General features: G+C 43.0%; 1 protein-coding gene across 1 annotated transcript in view; it reads left to right on the top strand.

The window, feature by feature from the left end:
- Positions 1 to 19,434, top strand: part of DDX49 (DEAD-box helicase 49) — a 34,779-nt gene that overhangs the window by 6,866 nt on the left and 8,479 nt on the right. The window contains exons 3-9 of the mRNA XM_069767719.1: positions 8,206 to 8,291; positions 8,388 to 8,509; positions 12,412 to 12,599; positions 12,765 to 12,905; positions 13,738 to 13,813; positions 14,315 to 14,391; positions 18,190 to 18,287. Of these exons, the coding sequence (XP_069623820.1) occupies positions 8,206 to 8,291; positions 8,388 to 8,509; positions 12,412 to 12,599; positions 12,765 to 12,905; positions 13,738 to 13,813; positions 14,315 to 14,391; positions 18,190 to 18,287 (788 nt within the window). The remainder of the gene's footprint in view (positions 1 to 8,205; positions 8,292 to 8,387; positions 8,510 to 12,411; positions 12,600 to 12,764; positions 12,906 to 13,737; positions 13,814 to 14,314; positions 14,392 to 18,189; positions 18,288 to 19,434) is intronic.

Here is a 19,434-nt window from a genome sequence, read left to right as displayed (position 1 = left end):
GTACGTTCTCCTACAATACCATGCCATTATATCCCTCTTTCCCAGACTCCAGCACTTAATGGGTCTTTGGTTGCCAAAGTAACTGTCTCTGCTCTCTAATAGAACATGATAAACCAATGTTAGCAGTCAGTCCAGGTATGTAGAGAATAATGTTTATAAATTTAGATGGGTAATATAAAGCATAGTAAATATGTACCTTCAAGTATTGGACTGGTGTAATATAGGTTCTGCACCATGAAAATTGCAGATGAAGTAAGCATATTGTGCACACTGAACCAATGGTAAGAGTAACATGTTAATTATTTTACAAAATTGAATCAAATACAATTTTATTGAATGGCTCAAGTTAAAAGCATAATATATCAAATAGCCAGTAGATGGCACTATATAACAGGGATAAAGTGCATAACTTTCCTTAATTTGTTTCCTAGGTGGTTTTCTTCCTAACATGTATATGACAGTTAGATTTGCTATCAACGCCTATTGGAAATCATAGGGCTTATTACTAGATGATCATTCCATTCCGATGATAGCAACTTGCATGTTAATTCCTTCCACCTATTCATTTGTTATATAGTGCCATCTACTGGTGAATTCATATGTTATGCTTTTATCTTGAGTAATTCAATAAACTTGTATTTTACTCAACTTTGTAAAGTACAGGTGCTTCTCACAAAATTAGAATATCATCAAAAGGTTAATTTATTTCAGTTCTTCAATACAAAAAGTGAAACTCATATATAGTCATTACAGAGTGATCTATTTCAAGTGTTTATTTCTGTTAGTGTTGGGCTAGTTTCTGCTATACTGAGCATGCACTTGTTGTCCGTTCTGCACATGCTCGGTGTGTGCGCTTTTAGCTATAAAAAGTGATCAGAATAAATAATAACAACGTTACGGGTCTTGGAAAATGGGGGCACAAAGCAAAACATTTTTTTTTTACCACTTAAACACAAAGATATGTAAGTTTGCGATCGCTGAAATCGTACTGACCTGCAGAATTGCATCAATGTCATATCAGGTCATTTTTACTATACAGCAAATGCCATAAAAGCAAAAAATAATTGTAGAATTGCATTTTTTTCATTATTTCATCCGACTTGGAATATTTTTTTTTTTTCAGTGCATTTTATGGTAATCTAATTCAAAACTACTGCTCATCCTGCAAAAAAGCAAGTCCTCATATTACTGTATTGACTGAAAAATAAAAAAAAGGTATTTCTTGTGGAAGAAGCGGAATGAAAAAAAGTCAGTCCTGAAGGGGTTAATGGGAACTTGTCATGCAAAATAGTGCTATTAACCTGCAGATATGGGGGTCAAGCTGCAGGTTAATAGCGTTCTGACACTGTCCGTAGACTGCACTGAGAGCCCCGCTGCCAGGAGGAAATTGGCTTTATTTCCCTGGCGGTGTTTGGCTTTTAGTCCTGGGGGGCAGCACCAGTTCGGGTTCAGGCACTGCTCTGTGTATACCACTACCGTAACCACGCTCCTGGCACTGACTTAACAAGCGGCCCAAATCCTGAGATCTAAAAGCTCGCTCACATGAGTGTATAACATGGCCGAGTGCTAACCAATGTTTTATTGGATAGCTTTTAGCCCTATATTATACTGTGGGCAGTGCTGACTAGTGCTTTTTTTTTCTCATGCCTATTCAGCGTGAGGAAAAATATGCAGCATGCGCTCCCATACAAGGGTATGGGTGCATGTAAAGCATCCGACTGTACTCAGATGTCATCAGAGTGCGGTACGACATGTCCACTCAAACAAAGGAGAATGTGGAGAAATTACGTTCTCAGTCTTCTCCACACCTGTGCTCTGATTCTCACATGCGAGAGAATAGGATCACACTAAGGTGACACTGCTCAAACACTGGGAGCAGTACTAACCATTACACTGGTGACCATGACGCAGTGCACGATGGTGACCATGACGCAGCGCACGATGGTGACCATGACGCAGCGCACGATGGTGACCATGACGCAGCGCACGATGGTGACCATGACGCAGCGCACGATGGTGACCATGACGCAGCGCACCATGCTGACCATGACGCAGCGCACCATGGTGACCATGACGCAGCGCACCATGGTGACCATGACGCAGCGCACCATGCTGACCATGACGCAGCGCACCATGCTGACCATGACGCAGCGCACCATGGTGACCATGACGCAGCGCACCATGGTGACCATGACGCAGCGCACCATGGTGACCATGACGCAGCGCACCATGGTGACCATGACGCAGCGCACCATGGTGACCATGACGCAGCGCACCATGGTGACCATGACGCAGCGCACCATGGTGACCATGACGCAGCGCACCATGGTGACCATGACGCAGCGCACCATGGTGACCATGACGCAGCGCACCATGGTGACCATGACGCAGCGCACCATGGTGACCATGACGCAGCGCACCATGGTGACCATGACGCAGCGCACCATGGTGACCATGACGCAGCGCACCATGGTGACCATGACGCAGCGCACCATGGTGACCATGACGCAGCGCACCATGGTGACCATGACGCAGCGCACCATGGTGACCATGACGCAGCGCACCATGGTGACCATGACGCAGCGCACCATGGTGACCATGACGCAGCGCACCATGGTGACCATGACGCAGCGCACCATGGTGACCATGACGCAGCGCACCATGGTGACCATGACGCAGCGCACCATGGTGACCATGACGCAGCGCACCATGGTGACCATGACGCAGCGCACCATGGTGACCATGACGCAGCGCACCATGGTGACCATGACGCAGCGCACCATGGTGACCATGACGCAGCGCACCATGGTGACCATGACGCAGCGCACCATGGTGACCATGACGCAGCGCACCATGGTGACCATGACGCAGCGCACCATGGTGACCATGACGCAGCGCACCATGGTGACCATGACGCAGCGCACCATGGTGACCATGACGCAGCGCACCATGGTAATGTCTCCCTCCGTATATAATAATCTCTGGGGCAGAGTTATCTCTGGCACCATCCGCCCCGGAGTCTGGAAGAGGCCACTTATATAAAGTGATAAAAGATAATTTCTCAGCAGCAACACAGCTGATATGAGACACACAGGAATCACTCTCCTCAGCAGTCTATAACCTGTATGCCCATATTAACCCCTTCACCCTGAAGCCTGTTTTCACCTTGACCGGGCCAATTTTTACAATTCTGGCCACTGTCCCTTTATGAGGTAATAACTCTGGAACGCTTCAATGGATCCCACGGATTCTGAGATTGATTTTCTCATGACATATTGTACTTCATGATAGTGGTAAAATTTCTTTGATATGACTTGCGTTTATTAATTTTGCAATTTTCAATCTTTTAATTTGTATGCCCTTAAAGGGAACCTGTCACCCCGTTTTTTCAGATTGAGCTATAAATACTGTTAAATAGGGCCTGCGCTGTGCGTTACTATAGTGTATGTAGTGTACCCTGATTCCCCATGTATGCTGAGAAATACATTACCAAAGTCGCCGTTTTCGCCTGTCAATCAGGCTGGTCTGGTCAGGTGGGCGTGTTCACAGCGCTCTTTTCTTCCCCAGCTTTCCGTTGGTGGCGTAGTGGTGTGCGCATGTCCAAGGTCCGAATTCCCTGCGCCCACGTGAAGACACAGCGCGCGATCTGCGCTGTCATCCCTTTCATCGGTGGGGGCGGCCATCTTCCTGGGGCCGCGCGTGCGCAGATGGAGTGCTCTGCTGCACGGGGCTTCAGGAAAATGGCCGCGGGATGCCGCGCGTGCGCACAAGAGATCGCGGCGGCCATTTTCCCAAAGCAGCATACATGGGGAATCAGGGTACACTACATACACTATAGTAACGCACAGCGCAGGCCCTATTTAACAGTATTTATAGCTCAATCTGAAAAAACGGGGTGACAGGTTCCCTTTAAATCAGAGAGTGGTGTCACACAAAATAGTTAACAAATATCATTTCCCACATGTCTACTTTACATCAGCACAAATTTTCAGACATTTTTTTGTTAGGAAGTTATAAGGGTTAAAAGTTAATCAGCGATTTCTCATTTTTACAGCTAAATTTGCAAAACCATATTTTTTTTAAGGACCACCTCACATTTGAAGTGACTTTGGGGGCCTATATGACAGAAAATACAAAAGTGTGACACCATTCTAAAAACTGCACCCCTCAAAGTGTTCAATACCACATTCAAGAAGTTTATTAACCCTTCAGGTGCTTCCCAGGAATCTTTGGAATGTTGAAGGAAAAAATAAACATTTACTTTTTCTTTCACAAAAATTTTCCTTTAGACGTAATTTTGTTTTACTTTCTCAAGGGTAACAGGAGAAATTGCTCAATACAATTTGTTTTGTAATTTCTAATGTGTAAGGAGCGCCATTTGACTTTTTGAATGTAAAATTTGCTGGAATGATTAGCATACGCTATGTCACGTTTGGAGATCCCCTGATGTGCCTAAACAGTGGAAACCCCCACAAGTGACACCATTTTGGAAACTAGACCCCTTATGGGACTTATCTAGATGTGTATTGAGCACTTTGAACCCCCAAGTGCTTCACAGAAGTTTAAAACTTTAAGTCGTGAAAATAAATCACATTTTTCCCACAAAAATCTTTTTTCAGCTACATATTTTTTTATTTTCACTAAAGTAGCAGGAGAAAATGGGCCCCAAAGTTTGTTTTTCCTGAGTTCACAGATAACCCATATGTGGTCGAAAACTACTTTTGAGGCACAATGCAAAGCTCAGAAGGAAGTAGCGCCATATTACTGTGCAGATTTTGTTGCACTTGTTTGAGGGTGCCATGTTACATTGGCAGAGCCCCTGAGGTGCCAGAACAGCAGAACCCCCCCATATGTTGACCCCATTTTACAAACTAAACCTCTCAATGAATTCATCTAGGGGTACAGTGATTATATTCACACCATTGGGCAGTGAAGATGAAATAATTTACATTTTACCTCCAAGATTTACATTTTCATACTGGTAAATGGGTAAAAATGGCTCCAGAATTTGTCCCACAATTTCTGCTGAATGTAGAAATACCACATATGCGACTGTAAAGTCCTGCTTAGCCACACGGAGAGAGTACTATACATGGAGGGACAGAGCGCCATTTGCCTCCTAGAGCTCAGATTTTCCTAGAACAGTTTGTGGATTCCATATAAAGGGCCCCCAAGTGCTAGAAAAGCAGAATCCCCCCTCAAGTGACCCCATTTTGGAAATTCTATTTACAATCCTAAAAAGATGGACCCCACTGGATCACAGGTCCTATGGCGTTCACAGTGCCTCCATCAGCCTCATTATAGGGAATCTTCCGCCACAGGTTCCGTCTGAATCACATAATCAGAAATTTACACGGAAACCCCGGTATAAGCGTAGAGTGCAGGATAAATGTGCACTGAGCCTTACTGTGATCTTTTGGAGGTAGAATGAAAAAAATCCACAGCAGGTGAAGAATTGGTTTTATTTATTTTTTATGCCGTTCCACGTGTGGTATAAGTGATTAGAAGACTTTATTCTTCAGGTCAGTGCGATAACAGCAATATCAGATTTATAGCGTGTTTTTATGTTTGGCTTCTGTCACACACTAAAAGATGTTATTGCAAAAACTAGTTTTTTACATCACCATATTTTGAGAGCTATACTTTTTCCATATTTCTGCCAACAGAGTCATGTGAGGTCTTGTTTTTTGCAGGACGAGCTGACGTTTTTATTGATACCATTTTTGGGTATATGACATTTTTTGATCGCTTTTTATTCTGATTGTTGGGGGACTGAACAAAAATTTGCAATTCAGGAATTGCTTTTTGTTTTTTTTTTTAATACCATTCCGCCTGTGGTAAAATTGGTAAGGCAGCGATACCCAATTTATATCAGTTTTTTTATGTTTTAGCGCTTTTTAAACTATAAAATCTATTTTATAGAAAAAATAATTATTTTGCATGGCTTTATTCTGAGAGCTATAACTTTTTTATGTTTCTGCTGATGGAGCTGTATGGTGGCTTATGTTTTGTGGGACGAGATGACGTTTTCATCACTACCAATTTTTATTTACATTTGTCTTTTTGATTGCGTTTTATTGCACTTTTTGTTCAGCTGTATGATGATAAAGCATTGTTTTTTGCCTAATTTTTTTACTGTGTTCACTGAAGGGAATACCGTATATACTCGAGTATAAGCCGAGAATTTCAGCCCATTTTTTTAGGCTGAAATTGCCCCTCTCGGCTTATACTCGAGTCATTCCCAGGGGTCGGCAGGGGAGGGGAAGTGGCAGCTGTCTAATCATACTCACCTGCTCCTGGCGTGGTCCCTACAGGTCCCTGGTTCTCTGGGCGCCGGCAGCTTCTTCCTGTATTGAGCGGTCACATGGTACCGCTCATTACAGTAATGAATATGGACCCGACTCCACTCCCATAGGGGTGGAGTCGCATGTTCATTACTGTAATGAGCGGTACCATGTGACTGCTCAATACAGCAAGAAGCTGTCAGCGCCCGGGGAACCAGGGATGTGCAGGGACCGTGCCAGGAGCAGGTGAGCATGAGGCAGTGCGTAATATTCACCCATCCCACATTCCACCGTCAGCGTCGCTGTGTCTTCCCCGTCCTCTGCAGTGACGCTCAGGTCAGATGGCGCAGAGGCCGGGGAAGACACAGAGGCGCCAACGGTGGAATGGGAAAGGTGAGAATAGCCGGGGGCCCTGAGCGACGAGAGGTTGAGTATGTGATTTTTTTTTTTTTTTTTTTAAATCGCAGCAACAGCATATGGGGCAAATGTGTCTATGGAGCATCCTATGGGGCCATGTGCAGCATTATATGGGGCAAATATTTCTATGGAGCATCTTATGGGGCCATGTGCAGCATTATATGGGGCAAATATTTCTATGGAGCATCTTATGGGGCCATGTGCAGCATTATATGGGGCAAATATTTCTATGGAGCATCTTATGGGGCCATAATCGGCATTTGTGCAGCATTATACGGAGCACATATTTCTATGGAGCATCTTATAGGGCCATAATCAGCATTGTGCAGCATTGTATGGGGCAAATGTCTGTATGGAGCATCTTATGGGGTTATAATCAACATTTGTGTAGCATTATATGGGGGATATTTTAATATGGAGCATCTTATGGGGCCCATCATGAACTGTATGGAGCTTTATATGGGACATATTTTGTATGGAGCATCTTATGGGGTCCATCATAAACTGTATGGAGCATTATATTGTGCTCCTAATTTAATATGGATATTCAAAAACACTTAACCTACTGATGTCTCAATTAATTTTACTTTTATTGGTATCTATTTTTACTTTTGACATTTACCGGTAGCTGCTGCATTTCCCACCCTAGGCTTATACTCGAGTCATTAAGTTTTCCCAGTTTTTTGTGACAAAATTAGGGGTCTCGGCTTATATTCGGGTCGGCTTATACTCTAGTATATACGGTAACTAGTGGGACAGTTTTATAGAGCGGGTCGTTACGGACGCGACGATACCAAATGTGTGCACGTTTATTGTTTATTTTTTGTTTACATAAATGTATTTATTGGAAAAATATTTGATTCTTTTTTTTTTTCTTGGGGATTTTTTTTAAATATTACACTTTCTAATATATTTTTTTCTTTTTTTACATTGTCCCTGGATGAGACATTACTGTATATCATCAGATCGCTGATCTGATGTTCTGCAATGCATCTGCACTGCAGAATATTGGAGCAGCAACTGACAGGCAGGGAAGGAGGATCTGAGGTCCTACACTGTGCAGGCACTTTGAAGCCACCTTCGCTGAAGGACCCCATGCCCATCTTTCTGGGGGTCGCCATGGAGACCATCAGGACAATGCGATCACAGAGCAGTACATGTATGGCGCATGTTGGGAAGGGGTTAATAGTTTACATAGGTCAAATGTGGTGACAGATTCCCTTTAAAATGGCAGATTTAGTGTTGGATACCGTGCTGTGACATTGCTTCCCCAACATAAGCCTGTTTATATGGCATGATATTTCTTCATGTCCTACCATTCTTATTATAACTTTTTAAATGTTACTTCTGTCTAGTCCTCCCTTTTTATTGTACTATCTACGTTATTAGCCACAATTTGAAACATCAGAGTTTCTTCTTGGTACCTAAAACATACCATGGATAACAAATATATAGTGAGCTTCTTAAAATAATTCATGTTAACCACCATGGTTTTTCTGTACAGTGAACTGGCATATCAGATTGCTGAACAGTTTCGAGTTCTCGGGAAGCCGCTGGGCCTGAAGGACTGTATAATTGTTGGTGGAATGGGTACGTATCTCCAGGTCGGTGTTTGTGACTGTTAATTCTATAACAATGCCATATATCGCTTTCAGTATGTGCTCACACTAATATTTTTCTGTATAGATATGATTGCCCAAGCTTTGGAGCTGACCAGAAAGCCTCATATTGTTATAGCGACTCCTGGCCGTTTAGCTGACCACATGCGTAGTTCAAATACTTTCAGCATCAAAAAGATTAGATTCTTGGTAAGATGGCGCACATAGAAATAGGCTATAAAGTACCTAAAGCAATTTTTGTGTTTTTTTTTTTTCAGGTTCTTTAGCATTGAAAAATAATAATAAAAAAAAATGTATATATTTATATATTTCAAACCACTGATAAAGTTTACTTTGTTGTTCATTAATCTGTTTCACAGCCATTTATATTGCTACATTGACTTTTATCATAAGATTATGTATAGAACAGTTTTTCTTTAGTCAAATCAACAATTTATTGCTCAATTTCCTCTTTTAAATTGTTGTATTATTGTAATACAAAAAATGCTAATAAAAACAATCATTAAATATATGGTTAAAAGTAAAAGGGGTTGTCTACTACTTGGCCTACCCCTTCTTGATCTAAATGTTTGGTCCCATAAAATATTAAGTCTATACTTTATTCCCGATCCAGCGGTGTCAACTCTCGCGGTTCGGGTCTCTCGTGCGGTTGTTGTGACACTGTTGTGAAAGTTCGGGCTGCAGCTGATCTCTGACTTCCTGTTCAGTTCAACACGAGGTGTGGACAGTACTGCCAGCGCTGAATGGGTGCCGGTGTCACAACAACAGCACGGGAGTCCCAGGGAGAAATAGTGCCAACACTGCGGGAAAGGCACCAGCATGCGAGGGGAGTACAAACTTTTTTTATTTTATCGGGCCAAGCGTGAGGTATGAGAAGGCGTTGTCCTTGAAGTGGACAACTTCTTTATCATAGCTGAGAGAGATGGAGCAGGGCTCACCATACCACTACTGACTGAAGTTTGAATTGAGTTAAAGGGGTTGTCCCATGCAAAAAATGTATCAATAGATCTTGGAATAATAATAAATTTCAGAAGGCTGAGATTATCTCCGAAATGTGCAATTGCTTTGTACTGAGTAATGGGTTTGTTTGACCATCCAGGCACATGGTTGGCACATGTAATGCCTGCCCAGACAAGAGAGAATAAGTGATTATGCCAATGACATAGCAGTTTCTTGCAGCTGCTGCTTTCTGTGCTGTAAAACATTAACTTGCCTGTTTTATCACATGAGTGTTTTTGCCCACTACCTCATAAATCAATTTAATGAAGTTGGAGCTTCTGTTGCCGCTGAGCACGTACAGTGAAGGAAATAAGTATTTGATCCCTTGCTGATTTTGTAAGCTTGCACACGGACAAAGACATCAACAGTCTATAATTTTAAGGTAGGTTAATTTTAACAGTGATAGAATATCAAAAATAAAATCCAGAAAATCACATTGTATAAATTCTATACATTTATTTGCATTTTGCAGTGAGAAATAAGTATTTGATCCCCTACCAACCATTGAGTTCTGGCTCCTACAGACCAGTTAGACGCTCCTAATCAACTCGTTACCTGCATTAAAGACAGCTCTCTTACATAGTCACCTTTATAAAAGACTCCTGTCCACAGACTCAACTAATCAGTCAGACTCTAACCTCTACAACATGGGCAAGACCAAAGAGCTTTCTAAGGATGTCACGGGCAAGATTATAGACCTGCACAAAGCTGGAATGGACTACAAAACCGTAAGTAAGACGCTGGGTAAGGAGGAGACCACAATGAAGGCAATAGTAAGAAAATGGAACAAATACAAATGACTGTCAATCGACTTTGATCTGGGGCACCATGCAAAATCTCACCTCATTCGGTGTCCTTGACCATGAGGAGGGTGAGCGATCAGCCTAAAACTACAGGAGGGGAACTTGTTAATAATTTCAAGGCAGCTGGGACCACAGTCCCTAAGAAAACCATTGGTAACGCATTACGCCGTAAAGGTTTAAAATCCTGCAGTGCCTGCAAGGTCCCCCTGATCAAGAAGGTGCATGTGCAGACCCGTTTGAAATTTGCAATGAACACCTGGATGATTCTTATTCAGACAAAAATTGAGATCTTTTGGCATTAAATCAACTCGCCGTGTTTGGAGGAAGAGAAATGCTGCCTATGATCCAAATAATACAGTCCCCACAGTCAAGCATGGAGGTGGAAACATGTTTTGTGGGTGTTTCTCTGCTAAGGGTACAGGACTACTTCACCACATCAATGGGAGAATGGATGGAGCCATGTACCGTAAAATCCTGAGTGACATCCTCCGCCAGGGCATTAAAAATGGGTCGTGGCTGGGTCTTCCAGCAAGTCAATGACAGAAAACATACAGCCAAGGCAACAAAGGAGTGGCTCAAAAGAAGCACATTAAGGTCATAGAGTGGCCTAGCCAGTCTCCAGACCTTAATCCCATAGAAAACTTATGGAGGGAGTTGAAGCTCCCAGTTGCCAAGTGACAGCCTCAAAATCTTAATGATTTAGATATGATCTGCAAAGAGGAGTGGACCAAAATTCCTCCTGATGTGCGCAAACCTCATCAACTACAAAAAACATCTGACTGCTGTGCTTGTCAACAAGGGTTTTGCCACCAAGTATGAAGTTTTGTTTGTCAGAGGGATCAAATACTTATTTCTCAGTGCAAAATGCAAATAAATTTATACAATTTATACAATGTGATTTTCTGGATTTTATTTTTGATATTATATCTCTCAATGTTAAAAGTAACCTACCCTTAAAATTATAGACTGTTCATGTCTTTGTCAGTGGGGAAAGTTGCAAAATCAGCAAGGGATCAAATACTTGTTTCCCCCATTGTGTGTCACTGACTGACTTAATTGATGAGCTCAGAGTGCTGGAGACCTAGCAGAATAAAGGTACCGTCACACTTAGCGACGCTGCAGCGATACCGACAACGATCCGGATCGCTGCAGCGTCGCTGTTTGGTCGCTGGAGAGCTGTCACACAGACCGCTCTCCAGCGACCAACGATGCCGGTAACCAGGGTAAACATCGGGTAACTAAGCGCAGGGCCGCGCTTAGTAACCCGATGTTTACCCTGGTTACCATCCTAAAAGTAAAAAAACAAACAGAACATACTTACCTACAGCCGTCTGTCCTCCAGCGCTGTGCTCTGCACTCCTCCTGTACTGGCTGTGAGCACAGCGGCCGGAAAGCAGAGCGGTGACGTCACCGCTCTGCTTTCCGGCTGAACGACGCTCACAGCCAGTACAGGAGGAGTGCAGAGCACAGCGCTGGAGGACAGACAGCGGTAGGTAAGTATGTTCTGTTTGTTTTTTTACTTTTAGGATGGTAACCAGGGTAAACATCGGGTTACTAAGCGCGGCCCTGCGCTTAGTTACCCGATGTTTACCCTGGTTACCAGTGAAGACATCGCTGAATCGGTGTCACACACGCCGATCCAGCGATGTCAGCAGGAGTCCAGCGACGAAATAAATTTCTGGACTTTCTTCCCCGACCAGCGACAGCACAGCAGGGGCCTGATCGCTGCTGCCTGTCACACTGGACGATATCGCTAGCGAGGACGCTGCAACGTCACGGATCGCTAGCGATATCGTCTAGTGTGACGGTACCTTTACTCACTCCAGTGATAACAGGCAGGGAAATTATACCTCACGGAAAGAATCAGCTGTAGTCCCCTACTGTCATGTCTGTATACATTTTCTTTTGCGTCCTCCCCTGGTCAATAATGTTTAGATCCTGCTCCTGTACAGTCAGACAGCCATTACACAGTACAGGGGCGCATTTGACAAAATGTATCTCTGCACAGGAGCATTTTTTAACACCTCTAATTGTGGAAATTATGAATATTTATATCTATTGTTTAAAATGTACTTTGTTTGTGGGATGACCCCTTTAATAAATCTGAGACTGCATGCCAGGGATGAGTTGTCCGACAATTGTGTTGAAAATGCAGTGTATCACTAGTAACCAGACTTTCCAACATGTCTGTGCCTCTCAATAAATGTAGTGTCCCTGTGCTGCCTGTAGGGAAGGGCAGCCTGGCTGCAGGCACATTATTCATACTCGCTCCCAAATTTCAACCCCTAGGTTCTGGATGAAGCTGACCGTCTTTTGGAACAGGGTTGTACGGATTTCACTAAAGACTTGCAGGTGATCCTTGGAGGAATTCCTGCCCAAAGGCAGACACTTCTCTTCAGCGCCACCTTGACTGACACCCTGCAGGAGTTAAAATCCATTGCAATGAACAAGCCTTTCTTCTGGGAATCCACCTCAGAGTAAGGAGCTGAATATATGTTTCATGGTGCGGGAACGTCACAGATTGTGGGCGCTGATTTAGCACTTTGCATGCCGGGAGATGGCAATGTCTTAAATCTGCACTGAAATTTAGGAGGAAATGTCATGGTCTTACATGTACCTGGATAACACCTGCTTTTCTTCAGGGTGCGCACAGTGGAGCAGTTAGATCAGAGATTTATCTTGGTACCTGAGAAAGTGAAAGATGCTTATTTGGTGCATTTGATCCAGACGTTCCAGGATGAGCATGAAGACTGGTCCATTATGATCTTCACCAGCACTTGCAAGTAAGTTCTGATACATTTAATTGAATATTATGACTTTATTATTGGCATTTACTGGTAGATTGTTGAGTGCATATGTCACACAGAAGAAAAGGATTTACACATCACCAAAACTGTCACCAGGTTTTTGCCACCTAATCTGAACACAGTATAATGTATAGACAAAGACCCTTATTCCAGCAATGTCACTTACAGGGCTGCTTGCTGTTATTTTGTGTAACTCCACCCACAACCCTGATTGCCAGATTTGTGTACACTGTGCATAGGCAGAAAGCTGACACAGTGGTGGGGTGGGGTTATACAGAGCTCATTATTATGGAGGACCACATGGCAGCAGGTTTACAAGCCCTCTAGTGATATCCTGATGATAAAACAATCACTAAAAGGCTTGTAAACCTTTCTGCCTATGCATAGTGCACACAGAAATCTGGCGATCAGGGGTGTGGGCTCTGCACTCACAGAACTGGTAGATCTGCAGTAGATAAAACAGTGACTTTATCAAAATCACAGCAAGCAGCCCAGTAAGTAACATCACTGGAATCCAAGTTTCTGCCCCTACATCATGCTGCTCTTGGATGGGGTAGCAAAAATCTAGTGACAGATTCCCTTGTAAAAAATTTAATTGTAGCAGTAAAAGGTAGAATATCAACTATCTCTGTGAGTTTCTGCATTAAAGTTCCTTCACAGAGTCTTGTGAAGAAGCAAAGCACGATTTCTTTGTTTTTTTTTTTATCTTATCATTTAATTTATGAAAGTAGAACCAAAAAAGTAGACATTGGGACCGCAGTGTAGCAAAGTCTTAAATACTTTTTTTATATAAATATATATATTTCAGGAACTGCCAAGTCCTCAATATGATGCTCCGTGAGTTCAGTTTTCCTTCTGTAGCTTTGCACTCCATGATGAAGCAGGTAAGGGTTTGCAGACTTACAACTTCAAAAATTGAAAAGAGAATCTTGATTATACAGGATTGATCGCCTGATTTTTCCACTCATATGTTATCTGCTAATTGAAGGTTTACTGTTGGAGCAACTTTGACCAATGAGAACGTCATGAACAGCAGTATTCTAGTATTCTTCTGTTATTACCTCTGTTTGGTTTAAATGGGCCACATTCTGTGAATAGGAGTGTTATGCTGGTTGGTCTGTGTATGGCTGCGTACATCCTCTCACGCTCCGCCTACACTCCCCGTACTTCCGTATGCGTAATGCGTACCTATCTTTAACATTGGGTACGCAGGGACATGCGTTGGATGTGGATTCGTCCGCTTGCGGCTTTTTGACGTGCCCACCGATCGCACGGGAACGCAAAAAGACATCCACTGTCGCCGTCTGATGTCAAGGTCATATAAGAGTCTTCTCTGGCATAGGTTTTCAGCTTCTGACCTGACAGCCTTTGTGTTTTCACCATAGAAAGAGAGATTTGCTGCCCTTGCAAAATTCAAGTCCAGCGTTTACAAGATTCTAATTGCCACTGATGTAGCAGCCAGGTAAGAAGACACATGTTTTCCTGCTTATTTTCCACTTTTACAGTTGATTTTGTTGAGTAGTTGTTCATCTGACAGCCATGCTTAGTGAGGACCTTCCGTATTGATTGTACTGCTAAGTTTAAAATGTTGTGCATATTCATCAGTGCTAGGGTCACCATGTGTGGAGAGGGTTCAGGAACTGAACTCTCTCCAAACACAGTGATGTCGGCTATGTTGCATAGCCGGCATCTGTCTCTAATAGCAGTAGCTGGAGCTGAGCGCTGATCCTTGTGGTTCACCATCTAGATGCTGGTGTCCATTTCTGGAGCAGTTTCCAGTGCACACATACTTGCTTCCCTAGGAAACTCGCAATGCCATTGTGCTGCACCAATGCTTACCTTGGCAGCTGGGCTCCTGCCATCTTGGTACGCCTGTAAATTCATGCCGTACTTCCTCATGTGAGACCACAATTTTCACTACTTCCTCATATGAGACCACAATTTTCACTATCTAGTGCATTACTGAAAAAAGTGAATTATTAAATAAGAAAATTAAAATCACTACTATTGTCGTCCCATTGAAATTAAAAAAAAATAAGTACGGTATATTTGAATCACTGTGTCCTTTAGAGTCCAGCTTATTAAACTATAAAATTACATAAACCATACGATAAATGCCATAAAGAGGGGTGGGGGCCAGAACTGTCTTTTGGTCAGCATACCCACCCCCACAAATTCAATAAAGCATCAAAACATTGTAATTACCCCAAATTAGTATCAATAAAATCACCAGTTTGCCTTGCCAAAAACACAGCTCCATTTACTGCAAAATAAAAATTTTCCCATTTCAGTACGTAGTATGTTAAATGAATGGTGTCTGTCAAAATACAGATTGTCCAACAAAAAAACAAGCCCTCCTATTACTATGGTGAGGGGAGAAAATAAATTGTGACTCTTGGAAGAAAGGGGAGGAAATAGTACAAATGTAAAAATAACAATTTGCTGCGGATGCAAGGTGTTAAAGAGAATTTGTCACCCTCTGTGACGTATATGACCTATTAATATGGGCATACAGGCAATAGAAATGTTACACTAATCCTCCCCGTATGCCTCATATTAATGGTCTTGTTGTGGAGAAATGTTATATTCTGTCTTTATGCTATTGATTTCTTCCAGGCTCCAGGGAGTACGGTGCCTGGAGGAAATCCCTGCCATCCCTTACCCCCTCCCATCAGCGTCCGTTATGGCCCCGGAATCCTGTGCCCTGCACTCCCTCAGAAATACATTCCGTATCCTCCCTTCTGTGGGTGCTGCCTTCTGCTCAGACGCCGGTGACTTCTGCTCCAGTGACCTCCAGTGTGCGCACCGATAAGGTGTTCTCCCCACTTCCTCCCTGTACAGTCATCACTATGTACACATGGTTCCTAGAGATGACTGTGCAGGGAGGAAGTGGGGAGAGCATAATATCGAGGCGCACACTGGAGGAGGTCACAGTGACTCGCCTGCGCAGAAGATCCCTGAATGCAGCGCCCACAGGAGGGAGGATGAGGTATGTATTTCTGAGGGAGTTGCTAGGGTGCAGGATTCCGGGGCCGTAACTGACGCTGATGGGAGGGGGGTAGTGTTATAATGAAGATAGGAGGGCAGAGATTTATTCCAGGCACCGCACGCCCTGGAGCCTGGAAGAAATTCTTAACATAAAGAATATAAGATTTCTCAGCACAAAGACCATTAATATTAGGCATACAGGTAGGACTAGTGTAACATTTCTATTACCTGTATGCCCATATTAATAGGTCATATACGTCCCGGGTGACAGATTCCTTTTACATTATATACTGAGAGCAAATGTAATGTATAAAATACTCGAGTCCTGGTGTACAGTAGTAATGACAGCCATTTTGTACATACAATGCCTACAAGTAGTATTCAACCCCCTGCAGATTTAGCAGGTTTAATAAGATGCAAATAAGTTAGAGCCTTCAAACTTCAAACAAGAGCAGGATTTATTAACAGATGCATAAATCTTAGAAACCAAAAAGTTTTGTTGCTCAGTTAAATTTTTATAAATTTTAAACATAAAAGTGTGGGTCAATTATTATTCAACCCCTAGGTTTAATATTTTGTGGAATAACCTTTTATGCAATTACAGCTAATAATCGTCTTTTCTAAGACCTGATCAGGCCGGCACAGGTCTCTGGAGTTATCTTGGCCACTCCTCCATGCAGATCTTCTCCAAGTTATCTAGGTTCTTTGGGTGTCTCATGTGGACTTTAATCTTGAGCAAGTTTTCAATTGGGTTAAGGTCAGGAGACTGACTAGGCCACTGCAACACCTTGATTTTTTGCCTCTTGAACCAGGCCTTGGTTTTCTGGGCTGTGTGCTTTGGGTCGTTGTCTTGTTGGAAGATGAAATGACGACCCATCTTAAGATCCTTGATGGAGGAGCGGAGGTTCTTGGCCAAAATCTCCAGGTAGGCCGTGCTATCCATCTTTCCATGGATGCGGACCAGGCGGCCAGGCCCCTTGGCTGAGAAACAGCCCCACAGCATGATGCTGCCACCACCATGCTTGACTGTAGGGATGGTATTCTTGGGGTCATATGCAGCGCCATCCAGTCTCCAAACGTCACGTGTGTGGTTGGCACCAAAGATCTCGATCTTGGTCTCATCAGACCAGAGAACCTTGAACCAGTCAGTCTCAGAGTCCTCCAAGTGATCATGAGCAAACTGTAGACGAGCCTTGACATAACGCTTTGAAAGTAAAGGTACCTTACGGGCTCGACTGGAACGGAGACCATTGCGGTGGAGTACGTTACTTATGGTATTGATTGAAACCAATGTCCCCACTACCATGAGATCTTCCCGGAGCTCCTTCCTTGTTGTCCTTGGGTTAGCCTTGACTCTTCGGACAAGCCTGGCCTCGGCACGGGAGGAAACTTTCAAAGGCTGTCCAGGCCGTGGAAGGCTAACAGTAGTTCCATAAGCCTTCCACTTCCGGATGATGCTCCCAACAGTGGAGACAGGTAGGCCCAACTCCTTGGAAAGAGTTTTGTACCCCTTGCCAGCCTTGTGACCCTCCACGATCTTGTCTCTGATGGCCTTGGAATGCTCCTTTGTCTTTCCCATGTTGACCATGTATCAGTGCTGTTCACAAGTTTGGGGAGGGTCTTAAATAGTCAGAAAAGGCTGGAAAAAGAGATAATTAATCCAAGCATGTGAAGCTCATTGTTCTTTGTGCCTGAACTACTTCTTAATACTTTAGGGGAACCAAACAGAATTCTGGTGGGTTGAGGGGTTGAATAATAAATGACCCTCTGAAAATACTTTTCACAATTTAAAAAAAAAATAAACAAAGAAATAACATTCTTTTTTGCTGCAGTGCATTTCACACTTCCAGGCTGATCTACAGTCCAAATGTCACAATGCCAAGTTAATTCCAAATGTGTAAACCTGCTAAATCTGCAGGTGGTTGAATACTACTTGTAGGCACTGTACTCTGTAATGGACCCCGTTTGTAATTCTTCTGTGGTGTCTTACAATAGGAATTACAATATCTTACATTGCTGCTTAATTGTTTGTTTTCTTTTGTAAGACATTGGCTTCTTCCTTTTTTTTATGATCGTCCATTTTCATTATTGTGCACTTGTTGTGTGTGAACCACAATGGTGCCATTTATCCCCCATTGACTGTGAATCAATAGGATTGTTTAGTATCAAGTGCAGAATATTGCTGTCTTGTAGACTACATTGGCTACAGTGCATGAGAGCAGCCATGAAGCCATACATGAGGAATGTATTCACTTTTCACTTGCTTTTCCAGGGGGCTAGATATTCCCACCGTGCAGGTTGTGATCAATCATAATACCCCAGGCCTGCCAAAGGGCTACATCCATCGTGTGGGCCGTACAGCAAGGGCAGGTAGGGATTGTCAGCTCTAAGCAATGGTATCCTTTGCCTCATTGCCATGTTAACAGAATGCCGTGTGATTATTTGGGATCACTTTGTACAAATGCTCAGGGCTTTTATTTTCTCATTACTGAACTGCCTATTTCTGTTCTTAGATCTGGCTTCATTATACAATGCATTATTCTGTATGAGAATGGCTTCCTTTACTCCCCTGATCGTTACATATATGTGTGTGTCTGTATACATACATACATACATACATACATACATACATACATACATACATACATAATATTATTATTATTTTCATCATAATTTCCACCACAAAAGTGGAGTAAGGTACAACAAATGTACATTGTCAAGAAGTGACATGCATGTCTTATGTTTTTTCTCTCCACTGGCCACTTTGCAAAACCTGAAGTGGAAATAAATACCGTTACTTATAAATCTGCTTTGTGGTTCAGATGCTTAGTTTTTTTTATCTGCCACATTTGTAGCATAGATTGTGGACTTGTTCTGGTTAAAAATGACAAAAAGACTGTTATATACTCTGTATATACAGTATATCATCCATTCTGCTAAAGCACCATTTGTAGATTTAGGCCTGTAGGTGCCATATTGAGTACATCTGTGGTGCCAAGTCAAAACTAGGCCCCACCGTCTATCTAATCTGGCCAATTGGCTAGGATACAACTGTACATTCTGCCTCTAAAATATTTCTCTGTACTACTGGTGTATAAGACTGTGTGTCTTTGTGGGGCTGACATCCATGCGGCGTGCATTGTACCGGTGATGTGGTCCTTTTCTTTCTTCTGTATGTCTTTAAAGGGAATGTGTCACAATTATTATTTTTGTATTAATAATTATTGATTATATAATCAATAATTATTAACCACTTCCTGACCTCGGATGGGATAGTACGTCCGAGGTCAGAACCCCCGCTTTGATGCTGGCTCAGACGGTGAGCCCACATCAAAGCCATGACATGTCAGCTGTTTTGTACAGCTGACATGTACCGCAATAGCGGCGGGTAGAATCGCGATCCACCCGCCACCATTAACTAGTTAAATGCCGCTGTCAAATGCTGACAGTGGCATTTAACTAGCGTTTCCGGGCATCAGACGATGCATCGGCATGACAACCAGAGGTCTATTGAAGA

This window comes from Ranitomeya imitator, chromosome 1 (genome assembly GCF_032444005.1).
Source record: "Ranitomeya imitator isolate aRanImi1 chromosome 1, aRanImi1.pri, whole genome shotgun sequence".
Taxonomy (NCBI): domain Eukaryota; kingdom Metazoa; phylum Chordata; class Amphibia; order Anura; family Dendrobatidae; genus Ranitomeya; species Ranitomeya imitator.
Note: the sequence above shows the minus strand (reverse complement) of the source record. Positions and strands in the feature narration are given on the sequence as shown.